The 26545-nt window shown below is 41.5% G+C and overlaps 1 protein-coding gene across 2 annotated transcripts in view; it reads left to right on the forward strand.

Annotated features, from left to right (window-relative positions):
- Positions 1-25757, forward strand: part of RCAN2 (regulator of calcineurin 2) — an 84439-nt gene extending 58682 nt beyond the window's left edge. For both annotated transcript variants that reach the window (XM_009095902.4, XM_009095910.4), the window contains 3 exons: positions 9420-9593; positions 12214-12385; positions 19348-25757. In XM_009095902.4, coding sequence (XP_009094150.1) covers positions 9420-9593; positions 12214-12385; positions 19348-19508 — 507 coding nt within the window. In that variant the 3' untranslated portion in view covers positions 19509-25757. The remainder of the gene's footprint in view (positions 1-9419; positions 9594-12213; positions 12386-19347) is intronic.
- The last annotated feature ends 788 nt before the right edge of the window (positions 25758-26545 follow it).

Below are 26545 nucleotides of genomic sequence, written 5' to 3' on the forward strand. Positions count from 1 at the left end.
AGCTTTTGGTAAAAACTAATTAAGGTTGTTTTTCTTCCTTATTTTGTGTACTAAATTAAGATAATAAGAACTTTAGAAACATATACACAGTAATTTGTTCCTTTTGCTACCAATTAATTGTTGGGCTTAACAAAAGGAAAAAGACAAAAGCGATAGCTGGTATTGTACTATGAACATTCTTAAATCCAATGCAGATGAGCCCCTTGGAGTTCACTGCATACAATATCTACTCTGTTATTATTTGAAATCTTAAAGCAAACAAAAATAGGCTGTTTTTTCAGTACAGTCTGAATATTTTCTTTATGTCTTTGTTCTTAGCATGATTTTTACCATTCTCAAGCCAAAATGTTAGGCTGCTATTTGGAAAACAAATGCATTAAATCTTACACAGATCTGTTTAGGTTTTGATTTTTTTTTTCCGCTGAAAAATACAATGCAAAAGAGAAAAATAAAAGAGAACCATTATGTGATGTTGCACAATAATGCTAGCCAGCTCTGGAATCAAATGTAGCTTTTCAGGGAACAAAGAATAATATCTCTCTACAGAACACTTCCCAGCACTGGGGTTGAAAGTAATGGATCTGGTCATAGAATGTGCACTTTGCCAGCTGGTTTGAAAGAGCACTTCCAGCATTTCAGGGAGCTCATACAGCATCTGGAACTGGAGTACTTCAAATATGGTGTGCTCAAAAAAGCTGTGGTTGATGATACAGTAAAATAACAGTGTTCCTATAAAGAAGAAATGTAAAGTGTGGATTTTTCTTTTAGCTCAATCGTTGGGTGTGAAATTGAATTGAGAACTCTCCAAACTATATTAAATCAGCCCCTTGGCATTGCCACAGGAACAATTTATTACATCTTGAAGGAGCCTTTGGTTTCCAGATCAGTGGAGCTAAGCAGGAGGAATGTGCGTCACATTGAGGTAAACAGGGATGTGAGCTGGTTAAAAACAGAAAAGGCAACGCAGCAGAATTCTGTGCCCCTGACATTTGTCAGCCTCTTCCGAAATGTGAATGCATTCCCATTAAGCTTTGGGGCAGATATTATCTCTGTACCTTTTGTTGTGCTGATGAGCTGGAAGAGGAAGAAAAATTTATTTGGTTCAGCTGATTTTTTAAGAGGGACATCTCTGTTGTTCTGTTCACCAGGATGTTTGCAGTGCTCTCATGCCATGGTGGGCATGTAATGCAGGAGGGCTGTGAGGGGTGGATGCCTCCTCCTTCCTTAGTCCCAGCATGAGGTGGAACCAGCAAACTTCTTCCAGCTCCTGACCTACCTTTGCCATCAGGGCTCTTTGAGAGATGGCAAGTTACAAATGTCTCTACAACACTGTGCAACATGTGTTAGTCTTTCTCAGAGTCCCTCTCTGGACCAAGACACTGGATCTGTAAACAGTAAATATTACATCAAATATTTCTGCTGTCAGAATTATTTTGGCACAATGTGGAGGGCAGAACTCTCAATGCATCCTTTAGGATCTAAAAGTTCTATGCAGATGCCTGTGAACAGCCCCAGTGTGTAAGGATGTGTGAGCCATGGGCCAGGGCTGTGTTTTGTTGCCAGTGTGCTCCTTTTTAGGATTGGTTCACTGCAAATTGCAGGGCAAGGAGGCCACTGAGCATCACTTCTGAAATACAAACTGTGCATTCTTTACATAGTAAAGCTTAAAGGTATTAGGCTTCTCTTTAAAAGGATTGCGGTAGTGCAGGTAAATCAATCTTCATCTTACTGGAGAGAGCAAGATTTAATGCTTTTTGTAATGCCCCCCATCTTGAAGCCCAGCCTTAATTTTTCTTTTTGGCTTTACTGTTTTATTTCATCTCTGATTCACAATTTACTTGACCTTCACCTCTTGAAAACAGGAGAAAGCCAAGCATAGAACAACAAACTGAATGTACTGGGGTAGGAAACTGGATTGGTTTGTTCATGTACTGAGAGAATTGTTCAGTTTTGGAATGTGCTAATTACTGCCATGTTTAATGTGAATAAACCCAAGCTCTTTCCAGCCCTGTTTTAATGCTCTAATCCAACTTCATGAAGAAATGAGCAGGGCTGTGCACTGAGTTCCAAGGTAAGGAACACATTTTAGGCAATACAGTAACCAGGAGGTCATTGCAGAGTACTTTGTGATTCTGATTATCTGACAAAATAGCCACTGTTCCCTGTTTTCCCCCCTTTCAAAATGTCTCACATGAAGAAATGTCCTTTTAAAATGTACCCTGGTGAATGACAGGTGGAAAGACACATTTTTCCGTTCCTGTTGCCAGCTGAGAGATTTCCTTTGGTAACTCTCTGCAAACCAACATTCTGAAAGTAATACTCAGGGTGAATATTCAAATGATACACTCCCCAACTTGTAAGGAGGGAGTAGGAAAATCCCACATTCTCAGCTACAGCTACCTACAGTGAAAGGTGAAATAAAAAGCTATAAACTGGAGACCTTTGCCTTAAGGGGATCTCTCAATGGTAAATTTGGGCTTTATTTGCCTGCCATTACTTAAAGGCAGCAGGGCAAGCCCATAGGAATTCTCTGTTTATCATCACTGGTTTAAAATATTTCCTCTATTTATAGCACTCGTGGAATTTTAACTGAGAATCAGTAGTGGTTTCTCATATGCACTACCAGGAGTTTCATCTTTTTTGAAGCAGAGAATTTGAAGAGGCTGTTGCTTACACTGGCTACTTGTGGGAGTTCTTGCTTTTAAGGAATTTTCACCTGTGAGTTGTATCGAGCTGCTTGCTTGTTTTGTGTGGATCATTAAATAATTGTTAAAAGTACTTCAGATGAATCCAGTTCTTTTAAGTTTTCATTAGACAAATCAGGATCCCTTTTTGTTTTCCTCTAGTCTTTCCTCTCCTTTTGTCTTTGAGAACCACAGAAATGCATAGTGCTCTTCTCTAATCTTTCCTTCTTACCCTTTTCATCAAAGCAATTAGGATTTTTCTATTTTTGGGCCAGTGGCATTTTGATATTTTACAGGTCTAATGCTAAATAACTGCCTCAATTTAAGTCTAAATCTTTTAACAGGCAGTCTTTGTTTAATATCAACACTGTTGGTTATTTTAATTCTGCTAATCTCTTTCTCTTTACATTGTTTATTGATTTCCTTACAGACAGATGCAGCAGGAAACACCTCATACTTCGGGTTCTTTTTCCCAAGGCAAGATCCCAGAATCCCAGAACAGTTTGACCTGGAATGGACCATCTCATTCCAGCCCCTGCCATGGGCAGGGACACCTTCCACTACACCAGCTTGCTTAGGTCTCTGTCTAGCCTGGCCTTAAACACTTCCAGGGATGGATATAATCTACCTTCACCTCCTGGGACAAGTTCACAACTACTGTGATCAGCCTTGCAGTCTTTTATTGCTCTCCCATCTTGCCACCATCTTCCTTAATCGTGGACGAGGAGAGCCACACAATGTCCAGGCTAGGTCATTACAATACCCTTCACGTTGGCATTGACATATCTCAATGCTGAAATCACTTCAGCTCGTATTTTCTAGGCTTCTCTTTTAGTATTTTTTGTTAAATGTGTGTCACCTTAGTGACTCCTTTATCCCTCTAGAAGTAACAGGTGTGCCCATCCTCTTTGCTATAAGCAGGTAATTAATCTGTTCTTTGTTTTTTCTACAAGACTCTTCAGTGCACAACTTCCACAGTTTTACCAGATTCTGTCTTTTTTCTTGTGCCTCATGAGAGCTTTGTAGGGTTGCAACCAGCATGGCTTGTCTAGGAAACAGAATGCATTCAAACTCTGAGATAGGAGTTTATGTCTTACAGGGATATTTATATCCAGTACAGAACTAATTTCAGGAAAAACTAATTTCATAATTGTGAATTATATCCCTTTCCCTATTGTGCTTAGTACCTTGGAGTATCTTTTACATGAATGAATGGGAAAAATTAAAATAGGAAAAATGTTTTCTTTATTTTCTTGCAAAACTCTAGGAAAAGCATTTGGCTAAAGTTCTAAATCACAACCATATCCTAAATCAAATGTGTAGCAAGGGTGATAATAAGTGTAAACATACTGAATAATAAAATGTAATTTGGGTTCTGAGTTGTAGGGCTCTAATCCAAAGCTCGCTGATGTCTGTGGAAAGGCTTCCATTGATTTGAATTAGGCCTTGGCTTTTGTCCTGAATGAACACAATACCAGTGGAGCTATTCATGAAAGAAATGTTTGGAAATAAATCACAGGAACTTGCTGTGTCAGAACCCAATTCACTTGCTAATTATGGCTGTCATGTTTTACAATACTCATTGTGTCAATACTTTGTCATAGTTCCTCACATGAACTAACCAAATTCAATCTTAAAAAAACAATTTGCTGCCACTGCTGTAATTGGAACATTGTTTCTGGATCATTACTCTGATGTTTGAAACCTTCTTTAACTTCTAGACTAAACCTATTTATGCCAATTGTTTCCACTTGTTTTATGCCAATGTAGTCTTCTAGATTTACACCATACAGCATGATTTGTCCTTGCTCTGAACAGTACTGGTAAATTACTGATGTCTATCCCATCTTCTCTCAGGTTTTGTTTTGTTTTGCTAAGTAAGCCAAGCATTTAAATTTCTTATTTAGTAAGTTGTTATTTCATAGAATTATGGAACAGTTAAAGATGGAAAAGACCTGTAAAATCATCGAATTCAACCACTAACCCAGCACTGTTGTGATGATCACAAATCCATGTCCCCAAGTGCCACATCCACCTGCCTTTTGAGCACTCCCAGGGAGGGTGATTCCACCAATTGCCTGGGCAATCTGTTCCAATGCCTGTAAACCCTTTCAATAAAGAAATTGTTCCTAATGTCCAGCCTAAACCTCCCCTGGCTCAGCTTGAGGCCATGTCCTCTTGTCCTGTCCTTGTTCCCTGGGAGCAGAGCTCAACCCCCACCTGGCTGCCCCGTCCTGTCAGGGAGCTGTGGAGAGTCAGAATATTCTCCCTGAATCTCCTTTTCTCCAGGCCGAGCTCCCCCAGCTCCCTCAGCTGCTCTTCATCAGACCTGTTCTCCTGACCCTTCCCCAGCTCTATGGTCCTTCTCTGGACTCATTCCAGCACCTCCCTGTAACTTTTATCTGGATCTATTCCCATTAATCTGCTTAGGATACAGGCAACAAACCCTGCATTTTTAATGAGCTGCTATAGTGCTACATACAATGCTGTTAATTCTCCCCTTGCTTTACTGGAAATACTTTTCCAAATATACTCAGCATCTTGTTTACCTCCCTATGGCTGCATTTCACTGATCACTGTTACCATGTGACTTGCAGGGTCTTGGTCCCAGATGAGCTCCCATTTAGTGCTAGAAATAGTTTTGATTCAAGGAGGGCATAGGTTTGCCCTTGTCCTCAGAGGCCTTTAGCTCCTGTCTGTCACTCCAGTGCTCATTTCTTCCTTGCATGCTGCTCTGTTTGTTCTCAGCATTGGCTGTCCTAAATGATAACCATCAAGCTGGAGTAATCAGCAGCTTTAATTAGTATGGTCCTACTTTGTGCTAATTTTGTTAATTTAGAAAACAAACAGAAAAGAACTTTGGAAACTGCTAGAGGCAGTGAGTGTTGGGAGCTGACAGAAGGTGACAGGAAAGATCTGGGGAAAGGTGCCCAGTGTTGGGCAAAGAAATAAAGATGAAGAGAGGACACGGGGCCCAGGAGGGAGAAGTGGGAACTTGGGGAAGTGAAGGTTGCTCGCATCTTCCAGAGCATTAATTGGGCCTCATTGAGACCTACTTGGGATGGATGAAGACACTTCAAAATCCCAGAAATAAATGCCTAACTCATGACTTTCTACATTTTGACTTTTTAGGAATAGCAACACTGCTGCTTAACTTTGGATGTTTCTTTTTTTTTTCCCCACAAGTTTCAAAGTGCTCTGAAAGTTCAAAGACTTACTTTCTAAAAGCATTTATACTGAATCCTAAAAGCACTTTAAAAGTCTCGAATTGAGAGGATTATGAGTCTTGAATAATTTATCCACAAAACTTGAAAGGGAAAGAATTTGCTTAGGTCTTTATAATGTATATGATAAATTTTTTTATAGATTAGAATGACTCTGAAAGACTTTTATGCAGATAAGTGCATTCAGCAGATATTAGAAGTCACAGGCAATAGCAATTAAGGCATAAGGCTTTTCCTGGGAATTGATATCAAGCTCAGAGGAGTGGGGATGGCTCAAAATGCAGCTGAGGGCCATTAACTTCACTTGATGATTAATGACCTCTGCTGAGGTCATTATTATTATCAGCTGAAAACCTGAAAAAAATCCAGATGCATGAATCTTTTAATGGGAGTTGCAGTTTTAGTCAGTGCAGTGGAAGTGCCCCCACTGTGGATAGACTGCCCTTTAATAATATCAAGTAGAGGGCTTGATTTCCCTCCTCCCCACAGCATTTTCAGGAGCATTAATCACAGCTGGGTCTCTAAAACTGTGCCAGTATAAAATTGAAAAGCAAGCAGAATAAAGTCCATAGTGCTTTAAAGTTCTCCCAGTGTGGCAACAGCATCCAGGACTTAATCAGCTTTTTTGCAGTTCTCCATCTATCCCTTTCAGTGCCTAATCAGAGTGAGTCTCAGTGTAGCCCAGGAATGTGCCCAGCACATTCCTTGTGCTCACTGTTCTTGGACCCACGTTTGAAATTGTGTCTTCCCTCATGTTGTGTTAGGTCCCTCACCAAGATCTGGGCTCTGGGTTGTGTTACAGAGGGAGCAGGCACACAGCCCTGATTGCTGCATCCAGACGGGGAGCATCTCTTTATTAATGAATAGTCAGTAGGAATAGATACTTCCCAGTGTCCAGACAAGTCCATTCATGGTTCCTTCCACTCTTGGTGAAACATTTTTTTTATATGATTAATTTTATTGTTGGCTTGTAGAGAAACTGAGAGCTTTTACTGGGAAGTGTTCACCTTGCTGCTAATTTTTGAGTTATGAGACTTCAGTTATAATGTCTTGATAATTTTATATATATATTTCTATCTCTCACAGACTCACAGAGTAGTTTAGGTTGAAGACTTCTAGGATTAACTGTTAACCCAGCACTTCCAAGTCCCTCACTAATATGTATTTAAATTTCTTTATTTCATTTAAAAAATGTACTGAAGAGGTCTGAAGTAGGTAATAAAGACAACATGAAGACATAATCTTCAATTAGCTATGTTTCTGAATGCTGTGTGAGTCCTACTTTACACAGACAGTGGGCCCTTGTCCCTTTCTCTCCCTTCCCCCTGCCCTTTTTCCTTGGTCATTGTGAAGGTTGTATCATCAAAATTCCAATCAGGACAGGACTGAGATGACTGCTGCTTCTGGCTGACCTTTATAAAAATGCCACTGGATGTAGGCTTCTGCTCAGGAAAATGGAATTTTCAAAAATAAAAGCAAAGCAGTTAAAAAGTGTAACTGATGTGTAACAATTTGGACATTGGGTGGTAAGACTAGACCTGCTTGTACAAACCTGTGAACTTCAACTGTTTTGGGGATGTCTGCATGCCTTTAGTCACCCTCTGCCAAACCACAGAGCTCTCACCTCCTTTTTTTCTTTTTCTTTTTTCATTCCTCCAAAGTATCTCCTGCAGTGAGAGGAAGAGGTGATGAGGTCAGGCAGAATGAAATGAAAATCATGAACGCTTAATAGATCATAGGGAGGTTCCTTTGAAAGGGTGCCAGCAATGAAATATCAGTTATGGGGAGGAAGACCACAGAGCTGGCAGTGAATGCAAGGAGATTGGGCACATGCGCCGTGGTGTCACAGCCCTGGCTGTGGAACTGGGCTGCTTCCCTGTTAACTCCTTAACAAATGTCTCACTCTGACAGTAGTTACTCCCACGGTGCTGTTAGTGCTCCCTGATGCAGCTGCACTGTGCTTCTGGATGAATTTTTCTGAGAAGTTTTGAATTCTTTGTTTTGCTGGTAAGCTCAATAGATGAGAACTGAAGTATTGATGAGATTACATAAATTGCATTTTCTTTTTTGTCTTCTGTAGTCTGTACCAGTTATCCACTGTAAGGGAAAAAAATTTGTTTTTCTGGATGAAAAGCAAAGAAGTCTTTTAAAACATGTAAAAATGTGAGGACTTGCAGAAATATCAAGAAAACAGAATCCTGAAATGGTTTGAATTGAAAACAACCTTCAAGATAATCTCATTCCAATTCCCCTCCATGGGGAGAGACACCTTCCACTAGACCAGCTCGCTCAAAGCCCCATCCAACCTTGCCTTGAACATTTCCAGGGATGAAGCATCCACATCAGGTTATTGTCAATATACATTAGGTTATTGTAATTACACAAACCCTGACATAACAGCCCTCGGTGTATATGAAATGATGTGGCAAGTCATCTTACCAGTGGGGTTTTTTTCAGAATAAAGCACTCCTAAAAGCAGGGGCTTTGGTCTGGCTGATTCTCCATCTTCCAAAACTTAAAGTCTTGATTGCAGTAGCTAAAATGCTCAGATTTGATGAGTGATGCACTAGATAGCAGTCTGAAATCTGAGTAAACATGAAGGCTGGACTAAATAATAACTGCCCCCTTTCAGCTTTGGCATTTTATGAATCTGTGCTTGTGTGAGTGAAAAGACCTGTGCAAGTGTCAGAATTGATTTAAGGACTTCGGGTTTATTTGATGGTGTGGAACTTAGTCCTCTGTGTGCTCACAGCTTGCAGAGAAATCATGGAGTCTGAGCTTCCCAGACTGCCAAAGTGCCTTGAATTTCTGTTCATCTCCAATTCCATGGGTGTGGTAAACTTCTGACCTTCCTTTTACAATGCTAAAATATCCCTATTTTTGTTGTGAGCTTTTGAACGTATTTCTACAGCTAACATTTTGAAACCTGAAGTTTTTCTTTCAGACAGATCACTGTTTTCAGTTGTCCAATTTGTTTCCAGATGCTGCAGGACCTCTGAAAAAACAAGTGTGTATTCTCTTAAGTATCTAAATGACAAAACATCCAGAAAAACATATCATGCAATACATAATGACCCTGCAGTGCTGATGTGGATGTAAGCCTCAGCTGCAGCCTTTGTCTGCTGACTCCACTGTAATTCAGCACAATGGTTGCATCTGTGCAGATGAGCCCACTGTTGTCTAGTGTTTTCAGTCATGTGCCCTTTCAGCTTTGTTTCATATGTCACTGTCATAGGTTTGCTCAACTTTTATGAGAAGTTCAATAGCTGCTGGGTTCTCACTTTGAAGACTTATCCCCCTAAACTCTTTACAGAGTTCAGCACTACCAGACCACTGCTTTCCTTAATTTCTTTTCACAGAGCCTTTATTTGTCTATGGACACCTGTCCCCAAAGGCCACAGGTTGAAACCTCCTGCTTAAACAACTGTCAAGTTTCAGATTGTTGTTTGACTCAGACTGATGTGACAGAGCACAAAGTTAATCTTCAGCATTATTTCTTTTTGCTTTGCAGGAGAAATTTGAAGGTTTGTTCCGTGCCTATGATGACTGCGTGACATTCCAGCTGTTCAAAAGCTTCAGGCGTGTGCGGATAAATTTCAGCAGTCCCAAATCAGCTGCTCGTGCCAGAATAGAGCTGCATGAAACACAGTTCAGAGGGAAGAAGTTAAAGTTGTATTTTGCACAGGTAATGAAATCTGGAATCTAATTCTGTGTTACTGCACAATATTTCTTTAAAAGCTATGCACTAACACTGGATAAAAGTAATAAAGGTTTCTCCCATGTCCAATCTCTCTGATAGAAGATTACTTAAACCTCCTTGTGTTGACTGAGCTGTTTCTGCCCTTAGGGTCTGCAGTAAATTTAAAGGACCACTTAGGACTAAAGTTGCTCATTCAACATACAGAATTATGTATCTCAGAGGTGATTTACAACATTGGGTGTTGTCTGTGGGTAACTCTCTTATCGAATCACAAGAAAGTGCTAATGAAAAGAATCCAAGTGAATAAAAAAGGTGGGATTACGTTTTTGGCTGGATTACATATTTGGCTGCCACCCTGAGCCACAGTCAGGCTTCCTCCTGCCTTTTTGGCTTTTCCTTACTGAATACATGAATTACAAATACTGAATTCTCTAAAAGGAATTTATTTACTCCAAGTCAAAGGGAGAAGGTAGGGGAAGAAAAACACTCCCAGCCTGGGGCTGTAGGTGATTATATCCATCTATTGGAAGTGTCAGGTGGGTGTTCAGTTTTCCTTGGCCAAGGGGGAAAGAACATAGATCTCCCACAGCAGGCTGGGCCTCAGCCAGCATACAGAAAGTTGAAGGAGGTTGAGAACCTAACTACCACCTCTTCTGAATGCAGTTTAATAAATTGATGTGGTCACTGTGGCTTGTGAGATAACCACTAGTGTTTATAAGCAATGTAGGTGTGCTTTGAGCTGCCAGCTTGGCCCTTCAGAGGTCTGAGGATAAGGGCTGGCTCACTTAAAGGTATCAAGCAAACACACAGTGTTAAATTATGAGCCTCTTCATCCTGGTCAGAATAGGAGCTGTTTTGAGCCTAGGCAGAAGCAGAACCACAGAAAGATGGGAAGCTACAGCTGTGAAAAAAACCCCAATGTGCTGAACGAGTTAGATGAGCTCAGAAGATCTTACAGCTGGATTTAGGTGTTAAGAATCTGCTTCGATCCCATTTTCTATGCTCTGATCTCCTAAATCTAGCTCTGAATTTTCTGAAAGGTTTCAAAACCTGCAGTTAGGCAGAACTGAGAATTATTTCATTCTAACTGTACATTCAGGAGGCTAATTGAAAACTTGGGATAACAACAAAAAGAAAAATGTGCACAACAGTGATTAATCTCCCTATCTAAGCTGATTTCCTGCAGTGGCATTCTGGTACCTCCACTATGCTCTCCAGTACCTGTAGTCTTACAAGAGCTTATTAGTCATGTTCAGGGAGTGAAGATGTGGAAGCAGCAGTGTCTGGCCTCAGTCAGGCTGAATAACCACTTCCAGACCTACAGATTCTGGGGAACCTGGAGTTGAGAGATTCAGACTGGTTCTTTGCAAACCCCATGTTTGCTGTCATGGAAATAGAGTTTATTGCTTCTGTGCTCAAGCTGGTTGTAACCTTGCTTAGGTATGGCTGCACTACAATTAATTTATATCAAGGCTTCTTTAACATACTAGAAAAGAGCAGGAATTAAAGTAGATAATTCAAGATGGATATAAAATAAGGGCATTCCGTTGCAAATGACTAAGGAACATTGTAGATTCCTTTTTCACTTAAACTAAAGAAATGAAATCTGTAGAAACCTTTCTGAAGTTACTTACAAGGCCTTGTTGCAGGAGTTTCCTGTGTGTGATTTTTATTTAGGCATTTAGACCAGATCACAACAGTGCCTTTACAGCCTCAAAAATCTCTGAGCTAGCATCTGGGGCTACCAAAGCTTTGCATTTATTGTGAAAGAATATACACAAGAGGCACAGACATTGTAGCTTTGCTGATGTCACAGCCCCACACTGTGCATTTACTGCAGAGGCACCATCTGTAAGGCTGAGATTAAATTCATCTCCAGGCCTTCTCTTCTGAGACTGATGCTGAAACCCTGCCTGGGTGGCATTTGGGGTGAGAAGGATATGATTTGAGCAGTCATTCCATTTAGCCATCTTGTGGGGATGAGAAGCTGGACAATGTGCCCTGGCACCCCAAATATCCTGAGCTGCATCACTCACAGTGTGACCAGCAGGCTAATGGACATGACTCTGATCCGGTGAGATCCCACCTGGGATCCTGTATCCAGCACTGGGGTCCCAAATGCAGGAAAGGCATGAACCTGTTGGAGTGAGGCCAGAGAAAGCCACAAAGATGCTCAGAGGGCTGGAGCCCCTCTACTGTAGAGACAGTCTGAGAACTGGGGGTGTTCAGCCTAAAGAAGAGAAGGCTCCAGGGAAACCTCACTGTGGTTTTTCAGTACTCAAAGGTGGCTTACAAGAAAGATGGGAATGGACCTTTTAGCAGGGCCTGTTGCAATAGGACAAGGGAAAATAGTTTAAACTAAAAGAAGGTTGTTTTAGGCTGGATGTAAAGAAGAAATCTTTTACAATAGGAGTGGTGAAACACTGGCACAGGTTGCCCTGAGGAGTTGGGGATGCCTCATCCACAGAAATATTCAAGGCCAGGATGGATGGGGCTCTGAGCAAGGGAGGAGAGTTGGAGAAGATGACCTTTAAAAGTCCTTTCCAACCCAGACTGTTCTGTGACTCTTTCCTGTACTAAACAGTGTCTTTGTTATGCTTTAAAGATTCAGACCTCTGAGACAGATGGAGACAAGCTTCATTTGGCACCACCACAGCCTGCAAAACAGTTTCTCATCTCGCCTCCAGCCTCCCCACCTGTAGGGTGGCAACCGATAGATGATGCAACACCTGTCATCAACTACGACCTCCTTTATGCAGTTTCTAAGCTTGGACCAGGTAAGCTTGTGGTCCTTGGGTGAAAACATGGCAGGAAAAGCAGACAAGAAATACCAGTGTAGATAATAACTGTAGAGAGAGTTGGCATAGAGCTGGAAGTTGCACTAAAGTTTGGATTTCAGTTGATGGATGTCACCTGGTTCTTTCCTTCAGAATGAGTTTTGCCATGTGTAGGCACAGAATTGTGCGTTATCTGCAGCTTGTGAGAGCTGATCAAAGCTTTGCTTCTAGCATTTATTGTGCTGGGGTTAGTGCCTAGATGACACAGCTGATGGTTTAGGTGGGCACTGGACAAATATTTGGCTGTGGATGTGAGCAGTTTTTGCTGTACATGACATCTGCTCAGTTCTGCATTCCAAGGTGGGGATTTCTCACTTGAAAAAGTGCACATTCACTGGAGTGGAGAATCTCACACTGTTCACTGAGAGAGAACTACTGTTCCCCAGTCCCGGTGGGATTGCTCTGCTAGGAATGCTCATTTCCTGCTGAAAACTATGCAGGAGGAATGGGATAAGTTGTAGCCTCCCTTAGCACAAGATAAATGTCAATGGATAATGCATCCAGGCTTTCTTCTGTCTTCCCATCTTCAGCTAATGCCAGGAGTTGAAGCTAGCTGGGATTTTCAAACAGTGCTTTCCCTTGGAAAATGCACATCTGATAAAACCAAAACTTTACATAGGAAAGGGTTACTTTTGATTTAATTAAGTCATCTTTACAAATAGTTTTCTTTCAAAGCTGTTAAAGCATCCTCTTTTAGAATTTTCAAAATGAGAAAGGTTCTTGTTTCGGGTCCAAGCAGTATCATTTACAAATTAATCTAATTTACATACATAAGCCATGAGGAAAAAATAGACTATTAAATTATCTTCATACCAAAATAAAACATTTCAGATCCAATCTAATAACAATTGTGGGGGTGAGCTCATGAAAATTTAGCAGTTTATTTTTGAAATTCTTGTGGGATGAGAGGATTGTTTTCTCCCCAGCTGTACTGGGAATGCTGCTTGGTCACTCTGAGAGCAGCTTCCAATTGCAGACATATAATCATTGGAGCTTTTGTGCAAATGTACCAAAGGAATTCAGAGCTGGAGTGCATGGGGTGCAAAAGGATTTCACAATTCTCAAGGTTTGCAGGATTATCTCCTGTCTTTTTCAGATGGGATCTCTCACAAGAGGAAAATATACATCAGGAATTTCCTATGGTTTGTTCTTCTTCAGCAGGAAAAAGGCAGTAGGAAAAGGCAGTCAGGGGAAAGACTTCATATGATATTGCATATTATTATTTCCAGGAGTGATACTTGGCTTCTAAAATGCTGAATAAAAGAAAAACCAAAAACCTTCTTTTTCTTTTTTTTTTTTTCTTTTTCCCTTTGATGCAGCAGTGTTATAAATGGAAACATGTAAACGAATTCCCGAGCAAGCTGGGTAATAAATCAATTCCTGTTCTGGAGCAGTGGAATGTGAAATATCACTCATTGTCCCACGCTCTGGGACAGCTTTGCGTGAAGGTCAAATTCACCCGGATTTAAGGAGCCTGCAGGGAGCAAATGAAAAGCCATTGTGTGCTCTCTTCTTTCTATTTTTAGCACTTGTTAGGGGGATCAATTTTAGTTAACTGCAGCGGCGGGTTTAAAATAGTGTCGCTGTTCTCAGTTGTGCATTTACTATGTTTAGAATTTCATTGAAAAACAAATCTCACTAACACTCATTTCTCAGTATTACTGTGGTGAAACACTGCTGGACATCAAACAGCATTGGTAGCCTCTGAGAAGAGATTTTTTTTGGTTCAAAAACACAATTAAAAAATGTAACTACGGCTTATCAGCTGTCGAAAAATACTCACTTGGCACAGTTGTTTACAGAGCTGAGAATGTTAGAATCTGACTTCCATGTCTTTAACTTGTGAGGAATCTTTGCTGTATTAAATGCAGTGATTTGGTATAATAAACATCTGAGGACCAGGAAAACTCATTAGTGCTTCTAAACAGTGAATGGTGTCTTTGTATGCACTCAGCATAAGATGAGTTTTATTGTCCTATTTAACTGGAAATGCAAGATGTACCACCTGGACACAGAGCCATGCTCCTTTCCCATTCCCTGAATCCAGGTCATCTCCTGTCACAGTATGGTGCTGTAATCATCATAGCCACAAAATTAGAGATCAAAACTGTCCCTGGGTGCAGAATGTTGGGAGATTTGCTCCAGAGTGGAAGGAGCATGCTGGAAGTGAGTTAACAGATTTGCCGTGTGCCAGCAGTTTTGGACAGGTGTTTTAGCTGCAGCAGTGACAGGCTGGCATCTTGCAGATCTAATGGAACAGATTTCTTCCTGTGTTCAAAAGGAAGCTGGTTTTGGTCCCTTTACATGGAATTGAGATCGGTGAGGGTGCATTTACTCTTTAGGGAAGATCGTGGCATGTTTAATTAAGTTCCTAGATGATTGATGTATATTCTCACTTTCTACAGATGCAGAAATTAGGCTTTAAATGAGGCATGAACAGAGTGCTGTAGATCAGTCAGAGCCAGGAACCGTGACTGTGCCTGGTGCTGACCACCAGCCCACAATCTTTTCAATATATTGCAAATAAAGGAGTGCAATTGTTAATCAGTTTGGTGGAAAACACTTCCACTGTCAAGACAACTTCCAGTAGTTTGATATGTTGATGAAGATGTGCAGACATCAGGGCCTGGACTACAGAACAGCTTGGCAGGTTGCAAGCATTCCTGTAGGGAAAAGCTAGCTCCAAGTTAGGTCAGATGAGAATACAACCTGGACCTGACAGGCAATCAAACAACCACCCCACGCTGCAAACATATTTTATGTGAGAAACCTTTGCAAAGTGGAGGGAGAAGGAATCTCCAGGTCCAGCCTGTGTCTTCAGCAGAGCTGCTCCTCTCAAAGGACAGGCAGCTGTTTGCCAGTTATTAGTGCAGTGATTTGCAAACCATCCTCTTGGAACTAGAATATGCTCTTTCTTTTCTGGAAAGCAGTCCCTCCCTCTTCTTGTCCACTCCCCAACCTGCCTGTATCTGCCCTCCTTCCCCCATTGCCTCATTCTTCTCAACAGATTGCCCTGTACCCCCTCATTTCTAACTCTGCACTCCAGAGTGCCTTTCCCCAGGATCCCAGGAGCCACCCTGACTTCCCCTTGCCGGCCTCAGCCCCTGTTCTGCCCTAGGTTTGGCTCACCCTTTTCTAGGGAAGGGGAAAAAAGGTGAGAGCAGGACCCTGCCCAGGAGATGCCACACATAGGGATTTCAAACCATCTCAGAAGGCAGATTTTCTGTGCCCAAGTGTTTTCAAACTCTCATGTTTGTCATCACTGAGTCAAAGGAGATACTAAATACTTCGTATGACTCCCAGGGAGAAATAAAAGGGGATGGAGGGGCAAACAAATAGTGACAGATAAAACTTGTGATCTCTGTGTTCCTCTCCCTGCTGTTCTGTGGGTCCTTTTGCCCTTCCCTTCTCTTACCAGGGGTAGGGTACAGGAGAGCTGCTGGATGGAGAAGACTTTTCCTCTGGTTGGGAGAGGAGGGTGCCCAGCTCCTGCAACGTCAGTAATGGGCTTTCAGGGAGCAGCTCCTCCACTTTGCTATGGCAGATTAGTGCTGTAGAGGTGTTTTATGGAGGTATTTTTTGGGATGGGCTGTAGGTCTTGTGTCACAAACATGCACCCACACAAAGGACCTCCTGTTATTTGCATCCTGTTATTTGTAAAGCACTTGGATGAAGGGACTGTAAGTGGAAGGTATTTTCATGATGCTAATGCCACATTTACATGAAATGGGCAGCTCTGAACTCATTAACCTTTGCTCATGAGTCTGAATTAAGGATGAAGCAGCTACACATTATCATTAGCATTTTTACATTATTCTTTATGTATATGAGTGTGGTCTTTGCTGGACAAAAGGGCCCTGTTAGACAGGAACTGCACCATCAAGGAAAGGTCACAGTATTGACTCACAAAGGGATAGAAAATCCTATACCATTATTTTTAATTCTGAAATATCATAAGTTGTTTCTGTGCTCATCTTTCTTGCGTCACGCAAGGCTGTGGCTTTACTCGTGGCTCATGTGGTCACAAAAGGTAGGGCCCAGTGACAGAAAATCAGCTGTGCTTATTGTTAAGGGAGAAAACTTCAAATTCTTACTGTTTTTCATATGCAAATCAAATAGAGAGAAGAACATCACTGCTGTTTTCAGGGACTTATCAGAAAGTTTTATTGACAAATTGATATAGTGGATGTACCACAGCTGAATTCTTCCCTGAAGGGCAGAGTATATTTGATAAATTTTATGATGATTTTCTGAGTAAATTTATGTGAATTGCCACTGTTAGCTTATGTAAAGGTTTAAATTTATTATTACAGGATAGAGATAGGCCATAGACAGCTGGAGGAGAAAGACCCCTGTCCCCAAGAATCCTTTGGCTTAGCTAGCCTGTAAGAATTCTTCAGACAAGCAGTAGAAGCAGGAGCATGGATCAGTGTAGGGCCTAGGAACACAGAGGAGGCCATGTCAGAGACAGGTGAAAGAGGTCACTGGACAAATGCTTGGGTGGTATTACAGAAATTGGTGTCTTACCTATGTTAATTCAACTTGCTACTCATAGCTTGGGACAACCTAGGTCTTGTCACTCCAGTGACTCAACCATTGCTTCAGTAGCTGAACTGCTGCAGGTTTAGCTCATTATTTTTTTTAATTTTTTTTAATGCTGGAAGTGGTGTTTAAGAGAAAAGAAAAAACATAGAAACAGGGAAGAAGCAGAAGGGAAGGGCTAATCTGGCTGTATCTATTGGATTCTTTTGTTCTTATCACCTTGGTGTTTTTCTGCAAACAGTGACTACGTTTGGAACAAGATATGGCTGTCCAAAAGTCCTAGAGTTATTATTGCTGTCCTGTTCCTAACTCAGTCATGAACAGGTTTTGTGCAGTTTGTGTACAGAACAGAGTCCACAGCTCATTTATGCTCAGAAATAACTCTATGCCTTAAAAACCTAATTTATGAATGCATCACATTTTGGTTTGCAAAGTGACATTAATTGCTGCTGCAGTTACTTGTGCCAGAGGCATCTGAATATTTTTCCTTGCATCTGTACTTTTTTCACTGTTCTTTTTCAGCAGAAAGAGCCCTTCTGGGAGGGATTTGAGCAGTAAAAGAATGTGGCATTTGAACTGGCATTATTACCTTTTAAGAGGGCAGTGAAAGTGGTTTCCCGGGCGGTGCTGCTGTAGGAGGACAGGCCGGCTGCACGGCACTGCGGAGCTGCCCGCGGTGACAGTGACCAATGCAGCCCTCGGAGCTGCCTGGCGGCATTGACGTCAGCCCAGAGCTGAGAAATTAGCTGAGGCCCGCAGGGAAAATGGGCAAAGAAAAACCATATAATTCCTCAATGCAGCACGACCAAGCTATTTATCTTTTTATATTTTAGCCTATCAGCAAACCTGTAATGCTTTGCTCGATTTGGATTCAGAGGAAAGGTTGCCAAAAATAGAGCAGTTAAATGTCAACATTAATGATATCGCAGCAGTAAAATATTTCTCACAGCAAGATGCCTGGCTTATAGCTGTTATTCACTAGTTGCCTCCTTGTTTCTAGGCAAAAATACAGTGTGTCCTCTAGTCTCAAGCCACCCAGGTTTATTTGGACCAGGAATTTGTCAGCACAAACAGCATGTGAGCACAGTCCGGAACTGCATATGCTAATGCAGGGCCAAACCTGAAACCCATTCTTCACATTAATTACTCAGCCACAAAGTGGCAAACAAATAAAACTCCAAATTAGTACCACAATCAAGCCACAAGTGCTTTGAGGCAGGGACTGCTGTTTGCTTCCATGGTACATACAACATGTGGCACTGCTAGGTTCTGCCAGTGGTGCAGCATTTAGGAGCCACTCTACCACAAACAGAGGCCAGCTGAGTTTGCTGGGGCCTCACCTTCCACATTTCAGAAGATTTTGCAGACAAAGTTGGTTTTTTTAAAGTCTTAAATTCGTTTCTTGCAATTTAATTACCAATACCTACTTGTATCCCATGTAAAATCTAGAATACATGTAGTGCCAGCAGGCTGAATTCAGGACTCAAAGCCCCATGTCTGATCCTTTGTTTGCTTATGGACTTTTGTAGGTAACCACCCAGGCCCATATGGGCCAGTCTCTAAATAGCTGGACTCCATGATCCTTGTGGGTCCCTTCCAATTCAGAATATCTTCTGTGGGAAAAGAAAAAAAAAAGTCATGTTCATCTTCCTCAGAGGAGTACTGTGTTGAGACTTAAATAAGGAATGTAGATAGTTAGAAAATATATGTACTGTTTAGGCATTCAGCCTGCTCTAGTGAGCATTTATAGACTTCTCTGTAATCTCATCTGTAGACACAAAATTTCTTACAGCCCAGCTAAAGAGCTTTGAAACTCAAAATCTGTCTGCAGCAGAGATATGGGGGAATTTATTTCTGGAAAAATTAGATTAAGTGTTGAAATCTGTCAAAGAGCAACAACTGGGCTTTAAATGGGACTGAAGGAAAGCCACAGCAAAAATAAAGAATAACCTCAACACAACACGTGTGAAATAACTTTATAGGTTGGATAGGTTGGGTTCCAGTTCATCTTTTTAACCATGAACTTCTCTGTTCTTTCTCCTTCCTCTGCCTACTTTGGGGGTTTATTTCAGTGCCACTGGCCACCAATATTAGAACCAAAACTCATTACAGACACGAGGATGTGTGTATTTTATGATGCCCTACAGGCCTGGGATCAAACTGCCTTCTGGGGCAGGATCCCTAGGATGTGTTGTGGCAGCTGACAGAGTCCAGCCGTGCTGGTGCTCACCTGTATTTAGGAGCAGCACACACTCAGCTCCCTACCCAGGTGTGGAGTGTTCTGCAGTCCAGGAGTGCCACGGGCTGTGTTGCTACTCAGATTGCCCTCTTTTGATGTGATTGCTTTTCTCTGCTTCCAGGAGAGAAATACGAGCTGCACGCAGGAACAGAGTCCACTCCCAGTGTGGTAGTGCACGTTTGTGACAGCGACATGGAAGAAGATGAGGACCCAAAGAATTCTCCAAAGCCAAAAATCATTCAAACTCGACGCCCCGGTGTGCCGCCCCCTGTATCTAACTGAGCCTCTCCGGCAGAAGCAGCACTTCTCTCTCCTCCAGCACAGCTCTTGGTTTTTGTTTGCTTTGTTCTGTTGAAAGGCAGCCTTTGCCTTCTGAGCACCGGGACATTAAGGTCATTGAAACCCCTTCACAGTAATCAAGCCTCTGTAACAAAAGGGCTAGGAAAAAGATCTTTGTACCTGTAACCATATCACACACCAACTGATAGATCTAGCTGGAAAGGACAAAACAAGGCTGAGGAAACAAGGGTTGGTTTCAGTCTGAGGATCTTTTCACAGCTGTAATTTGCATGCTGAAACACCACTACCAGAGATCGTTTGGGTGGGAATTAGGCCAATATCAGTCTTGATATTCAAACTCCCAGGATTGCTACTGCCTTTCATCAAGCAGCCTGCTCCTCTGCCCTCCTCACTTCCCTACAGTCTTTTCCCTTGTCCTTTTTTTTTAAGGGGGGTAGGTGTGTTGTTTTTACTCTACTAGCAGCTTGGTGGCCTTTGGACCCCCCTAGAATTTTCTGTAAATCTTTGCAACATTTTCAGAAGCAACAGAAAACAACCCTCTTCCAGCAATAGCTGTAGAGAACAGTGGTCTGAAATGGTGGCAGGGATCTGAGATGGAGCTCTCTGGGCTGAGGAGAGAGGCAGCAGCTGCTGGGGGGTCTGGTCAGTCCTTGTCTCTGGAGGGAAGGGAGACAGAATATCAACAGGGATTGTCAGTTCTTCTTCTATCAGGGCATGAGTGGTGCTTCTCTTCGGGTCTGGGGAAGAGGAGCTGACTGACTGCTCATGTAAGATGGGATTCCTTGCTCTCTGTCATAGCTGAACGTTCCAATAACATCACAGGCTGAATGCTTTCCTAGTGGTGTGGTGAATAGCCCTGAAATTGTCAGTAATTACTTGCACATCTCTAATATTCAGCCCTTTCCCCTTCCCATGTCCTGTGCTTCAAAACCCTTTTTGAGCTGTATGCAGTTTGGGTTTGTGGAGGTGAGCAGAGGTTAGTTGATTTTTTTTTCTTTTTTAGGCCAAAGAAAACAGGACCATAATTACACACTTGAAATTAGACTGCATGCAACTGAATCCCCTTTTTTCACCCCATCCTGCATGTTTCTTTCTCTTGCAATATATACTGGGTTACAAAAACTGTTCTGTGTTTGCATCATGGCTGACAGCAGACAGGTCCCGGATTCCCTGTCTGGCAGACCTTCCATGATGATTTATTTTTTTAAGGCATACTTGTCATTTGAAGAACATATTTTCTAGACATTTGAGCTCAGATTTTGCATATATTTAAGCATGCGCTTAATTTATGCACATGAGTAGTTCCACTGAAATTAATACTGCAGAAACTGAGCGTATGTGTAAGGTATGGTGGGATTTTTAAGCTAATTAGCTGCAGCTGTACTCCCCAAAGTGACTATAAAATGGCACAGCGAGCCTCCATGGTTTAAAATCCTTTACAGCTTAAAATAAGTAAATACATCTTGGAAGCTTATTTTAGGACCTGAAAAGTCAACTTAGGTTTTGTAATCAAGATTTTTGTCATAAAATCCAACAATCTGGTTTCTGAGGGAGGGTTCCATCACGCCCTTAATTAGCAGCAATGCTACAAAGGTTCAGCAGAGTCAAGTCCCTCTTGCAGGGTCTTGGCTTGGCAGCACTTCCAGGACAACAGGCATGTTGCTCTGTCAGTGAGGACATGAGATGGCATTCCTGTCCTGCAAGGTGAGGAGATCTGGGAATGAGGACTTGTCATTCTCACATAGTTCAGCCTCTGACCACCACAGCCGCCCCTGGTATTCCTCATGAGATGCATTTCTTTGTTCAGCACTCAGCATATTTCCATAATATGATAATTATTACTGCATTATGGGCATTGTTGTGTGCTGTTACACTGATGGAATACTGCTCATTAAATACAGAAGAAACTGAACAGAAAATGGGGATTTAGTGTATTCATGATATAGGTGTGAAGTTTCCCTAAAGTAACTCCTTAGAGGTGCCACATGAATTATTTTCCCAATGATACATTTAAAATTGCTTTAAGGAAACAAATTGTTACTTACAGGTCTGTATCCTGTTGAAAACAACATCTTAGGCCACAAAGGATATTCCAGGAGTAACACTGCTGGCTGTTTTGAGAACACACCAGCTCTGATGTCCATGGGTTTAGTTTAGCCCAGTGTAGACAGCCCAGGAAGATTTAAACACGTGAATGATCAGACATCATTGCTAATGGATTTTTTACAGGTAAGACTGTAGAAGGCCAAACCTTGTCCTTGTATCCATGTCCTCAGACTTTGGAGAGACGTGGTTCTGAACTAAGTACTTTGGCCTCAAATTATGTAAAACTACACTGCAAATTAAAGCACTGGACCTTAAATGTTCTTTCCTCAAAGTGCATTTTCAAACAGATTTAAAACGAGGCCCCATTCAGTGACTACTCTGTGCTTTGGAAAGCTGTGTGGTACTACCCAGGAGGCAGCAGGACATGGCTCATTGCTTGGAGCATTGAAATAGAAACACAATTACTAACTTGAAAATTCAAAGCAGCCTCTATGGTCAAAGCTTATATATCACCTGTGTGTGATAAAATAATGAACATCATAAAAAAAAATAAATGTGTTTGATGTATTATGGAATAATGTCCCTATCATCAAAGTATCAGCATTTGTGACTCTTGAGAGAAGCTAGTGTTTTACTAAAGGCTGGTTCTTGCCTGACATGGAAAGATTGTTTCTTTCAAAAATGCTGACTATCTGGAAGGAGAATTGTCCTGTTCAGTAAATCACAGGCAGAGCCCTCCTATTCATTTGAGTGGGAATTTGCTTTTCTGTAGCTTTTCTGAGGTCAGCCACTCTGATTTGCACTTCTCTCAGGGTGTCAGAGGTTCTCTCCTGCTGGAACCCAGGAAGAATGGAGCCTCAGTGTTACACTGTGGCTTCTGAGGCACAGTGGCACAGCCAACATCCTTTTAATTTCCTCCCCAAAGCGGGAGCTGGAGGGAGTGGCTGGAGGTAATGCCCTGGGGCCTCTGAAGGGTGGACATGGCTCCTGCTGCTCTTTGGAAATTAAAAGAAGGAAATCAGGGGAGTACAGCTGCTGCTTCTGTTGCCTGCTGCCTACTTGTCCTTTCTGACCTCTTCAGAAATGAAACTGACATTTTAATGACTTCCTCACTACAGTTTAGAGCATGAAAACATTTCCAGTGCATGGAGAAAGAGTGTTTTAGAATCTGCTTTTTTGGAACAAAACAAGTAATTTTTGTGGCCTTGATTTTTGTAATTAAGACAAGGTGTGCAAACTCCCCCCTTCCTAACATGCACAGACATGCTCCAGTAAACTTTGTTTTCAGTCAAGAAAATATGGCAAGAGCATCCCTTCTCAACCATAGCAAGATCACAGCCATAGGCACTGTAAAGTGTTTTACGTTATAAAAATTCTCCCCATGCATAAATTTTGTAGCACTAATTTGATCCTGAATTGGGTGAGAGGGGTGGGTTTGTTTCCTTTTGGTCTTTCCCCCTGCTCTGTCCCATTCAGCAACACTGAAAAAGCTCTCAGCAAAACTACAGATTGTTATTTGTATTGAGGAATGGACTGAACTCCTAGAAGGATTCTATTACAGTCTGAGCACTGTCACAGATGCCATGAGCTTTTCCATTGTATTGTACATAACTTTTGAAATATTCTATTTAGTCATATTTTATAGGAGTATTAAAAAGCTACTGGCTAATTAATCACTTTTACACTTGTATAATTCAGAGCTTAGTTTAAAATAATAAATATGGCAAATGGTATTTTTGTGTTCTGCTTGCGCTGGTGTTTGGAAAAGCAACATTTAAAGAGTTAAACTATATCAATAAACTGAGTAGTGTGGTGTATACCCCTGCTAGAACTAAAAATGCTTAAACGTGTGACATAGGCCAAACTCTGTTTCAGTAGAAATTAAGGGGAAAGCAGCCTTCTTGTTGGCAGGATATGCCATGTTCCATTTTAAGCTGCTGCAGTTTCACAGTCATGTGAACTTGCTCTGGCTTGCTGTGGATTTGGCTCAGTGTACACAAAAAAAGCTGCAGTGCAGTCCCTGGTGAGCAAAAGCCCAGCATGTTCCAGACCCCTGATGTGGTTGTCATTGTGCTTTTATAATTATGGGTGATGCTGTGGCCATGAGTGCTTGGACAAGGAACATGGCATCCAGCTGCCAGCCAGGCTGGGGAAATAATTCTGTTAGCATTCATTTTTATAAAAATTGAAACAGGTTGTTCTCTCTTTCATCAGTTTGTGCTGGGTCTTGCAAAAGACTGGAGATGAGTTTGCTCATAACTGTCCTGTGAAATTCTGATATTGAGTTGCTCAAATGTGGATTTGAAAAATTATTTGTTTTTCTGTGTGCCTGGCATAAAAAAACTTCATTTCTCAGAGGGTGATTGTTCATGATTCTGAAAATTAGATCCACTTAAGAAGACTCATTGGAGAAGTAAACTCTGAGCTCTTTAATTCCTTTGAAAAGGCCAGGCCTTAACCTCTGTGTTTTAATCAGAAAAACTAGTAATAGTGAACTTCTTCTGGGATTCTTTTCACCTCTTTTAGAGGTGAAAGGCAGGAAGCCTAGTTTATTCTTCACTTTGAACACCAAAAGAGCTTCCCCCACCACTGTGAGTTTCTTCATCCACCTGATTGAAATGCTGTGCTTGTGACACAAGCAAGCTGTGGCTCTTCCACTGTGCCTGGCACTCAACACAGCACTGGGAAATGAGCTTCAGGGCTTCAGCTGGGGATGGCAGAGAGCTGTGTCCCAGGGGACCAGACTGATCACAGTCCCAGTGCTTTCAGATCCTCTGAAAAATATTCACTGATTTTATTTTTGGTCCCTTTAGTGGCAAACACCTCAGCACTCAAATTTTTGCCATTTCTGGCTTTCTCTCACATACTAGTGTGAGAGAAATACTTTTGCATTTCCTTGATTCCCTTTTGCCTAAGAAATCACTTTTAATTCTGGTTTATCAAAAAACAAAACCAGCTATGGATTAAACTCCTAGCCAGATCCTCATTTATGCTCAGCATCATGCAATGCTCTTGACTTGTGAGTTACACTAGCAAAAACCCCAAACACTGCTTTTCCTGGTTTAACCCATCTTCTGGGAGAGTACAGCAGCTTTCAATATTCTAGGCTCCTCTTAAAAAGAGATGTTTTTATAACAGTAGCTGTGCTCTTTTTTTGAATACATGTAGACTGCAGCATTCAGGGGTAAAAGGACAAGGGAGGAAGTGTTGTAAAAGCTCTTTCCCACAGGTCTATTTGAAGTGTAGAGTATATTTGCTTTGGCTTGGAGGGGGGAGAAGCCAGCACTGTTAGAGGCAGAACAGCAACAGCACTCTGGATGGAACGGCAGGAACCAAGACAGTCCCTACTGCAGAGATGCTCAGAAAGCTTAAAAAAAACAGCCTGAATTCTCTCTCCCCTTCTGTCAGTTTGTTCAGTAACTACACAGATTCTGGGGCTGCAGCAAGAGTCATCTCAATATAGGATTGTGTCCTGATGCTGCAGCTACAAAGCTTAAATAGGGACATTTGTTAGGGAGGTTCTTGCTGGAGTAAGGCTGGGAAATCTGTGAAGTATGAGCAGCCTTGAAGTTAATGAAAAATGAAGATACTCAGAATCTTAAAACAGACTTCGTGAGGCAGAGTCATGTACCTAAAAGCTGTATTAAGGGCCCATTTGAATCAGGGGCTCACTCACAACATTAAGAGTATCCAGCAAGAAAGATTAAACCTCTCTGTTATTCTGACCAGAACATCAGCCTTCTTTTAACAAATTATTGTAACTCATCATATATCTAGTGTGAGAAAGTTGTGTCTACATTAGTGTCACACAGATGTGTTCTAATCACTGTTGGGTTAATGAAGGTAAATGTTTTGAATCCATTTTAGAGCAGAGTTCTTGTACAGAAACTTCTGACAGAAAATGCCATCTGTAAGGACTGGTGGATCCTTAAGTGTCAGTTTGGCAAGTTGTCCTACTGTGGGTAGCTGCAGAAATATTTCGTGTATGTTGTTGTAGATTTAAAAGCATTGCTCATGGTTTCATCTGAGTGTCTGCATTTCTGACACAGATGTGACATATCTGTATATATTATAAATCAATACTATTTTTAACCACATATTTTGTACAAATATTCACATTAGCGCTGTACTTCAATGAAAATCTATTATGGTATTAAACATTTTGGTGGAATTAGCAAACTCCTGATCCGTGCTTTGCTTTCATTCTATATCAGTGTTAAGCAGCTGAGCCATTTCTGGCATCCAAGGCAAATATTATAATTTCCAGCTATTCATGATGTTCCTTCAATCCAGGTGCACCTGTTCCCTCTAGTGACTGATCCCAGCCACTGCAGGGGCAGCTCCCAACACTTCTGGATCCCAGTGAGAGCCCAAAATCAAACCTAAACCAGCAGTAAATGTGAGCACAGTTTTTTCCAGATAATGAGTAACAACGTGGGACAGCACATTGCTGTTGAGGGACACCCAGCAAGAGATTTCTATACACACAGGTGCAGTTTTATAACAACTTTTTCCTTTTTTCCCTTTCTCCAAAGTTTCTGGTGCGGTTCACAGCCAGGAATCAGATGATGGACTTTGTCCTACATGAGCAGAACAGTGACATCCACACAGGTTCTAACAGGCACAGCAGCAATGTGATTCTCCAGGCTTGGACTAGCTCAGCCTCCCACTTGTAACAGGACAGCAGTAATGAAGGAGAAGGAAAAAAAACATTAAGAAAACAATTAGAAGAGCCTTATTTCCTAGTACAATCCCTGGTGGTATGGTGAAAGGGAGAAAGGTATCACATATATGTATATAGATATACATATAAAAATAGAAAATTATAAATATAAATATATTCATATTTATTTATTTATTTAGTAGATAGGCAGTGCTTGTGTGCAACAATTCTATGATTCTGTGTTCCCATGCACCAGTAAGAAGAGATTTTTGTACACTCCCATGAATTGGTGTGGGGTTTGTGTACATAC

This window comes from Serinus canaria, chromosome 3, assembly GCF_022539315.1.
Source record: "Serinus canaria isolate serCan28SL12 chromosome 3, serCan2020, whole genome shotgun sequence".
In the NCBI taxonomy this organism is placed as follows: domain Eukaryota; kingdom Metazoa; phylum Chordata; class Aves; order Passeriformes; family Fringillidae; genus Serinus; species Serinus canaria.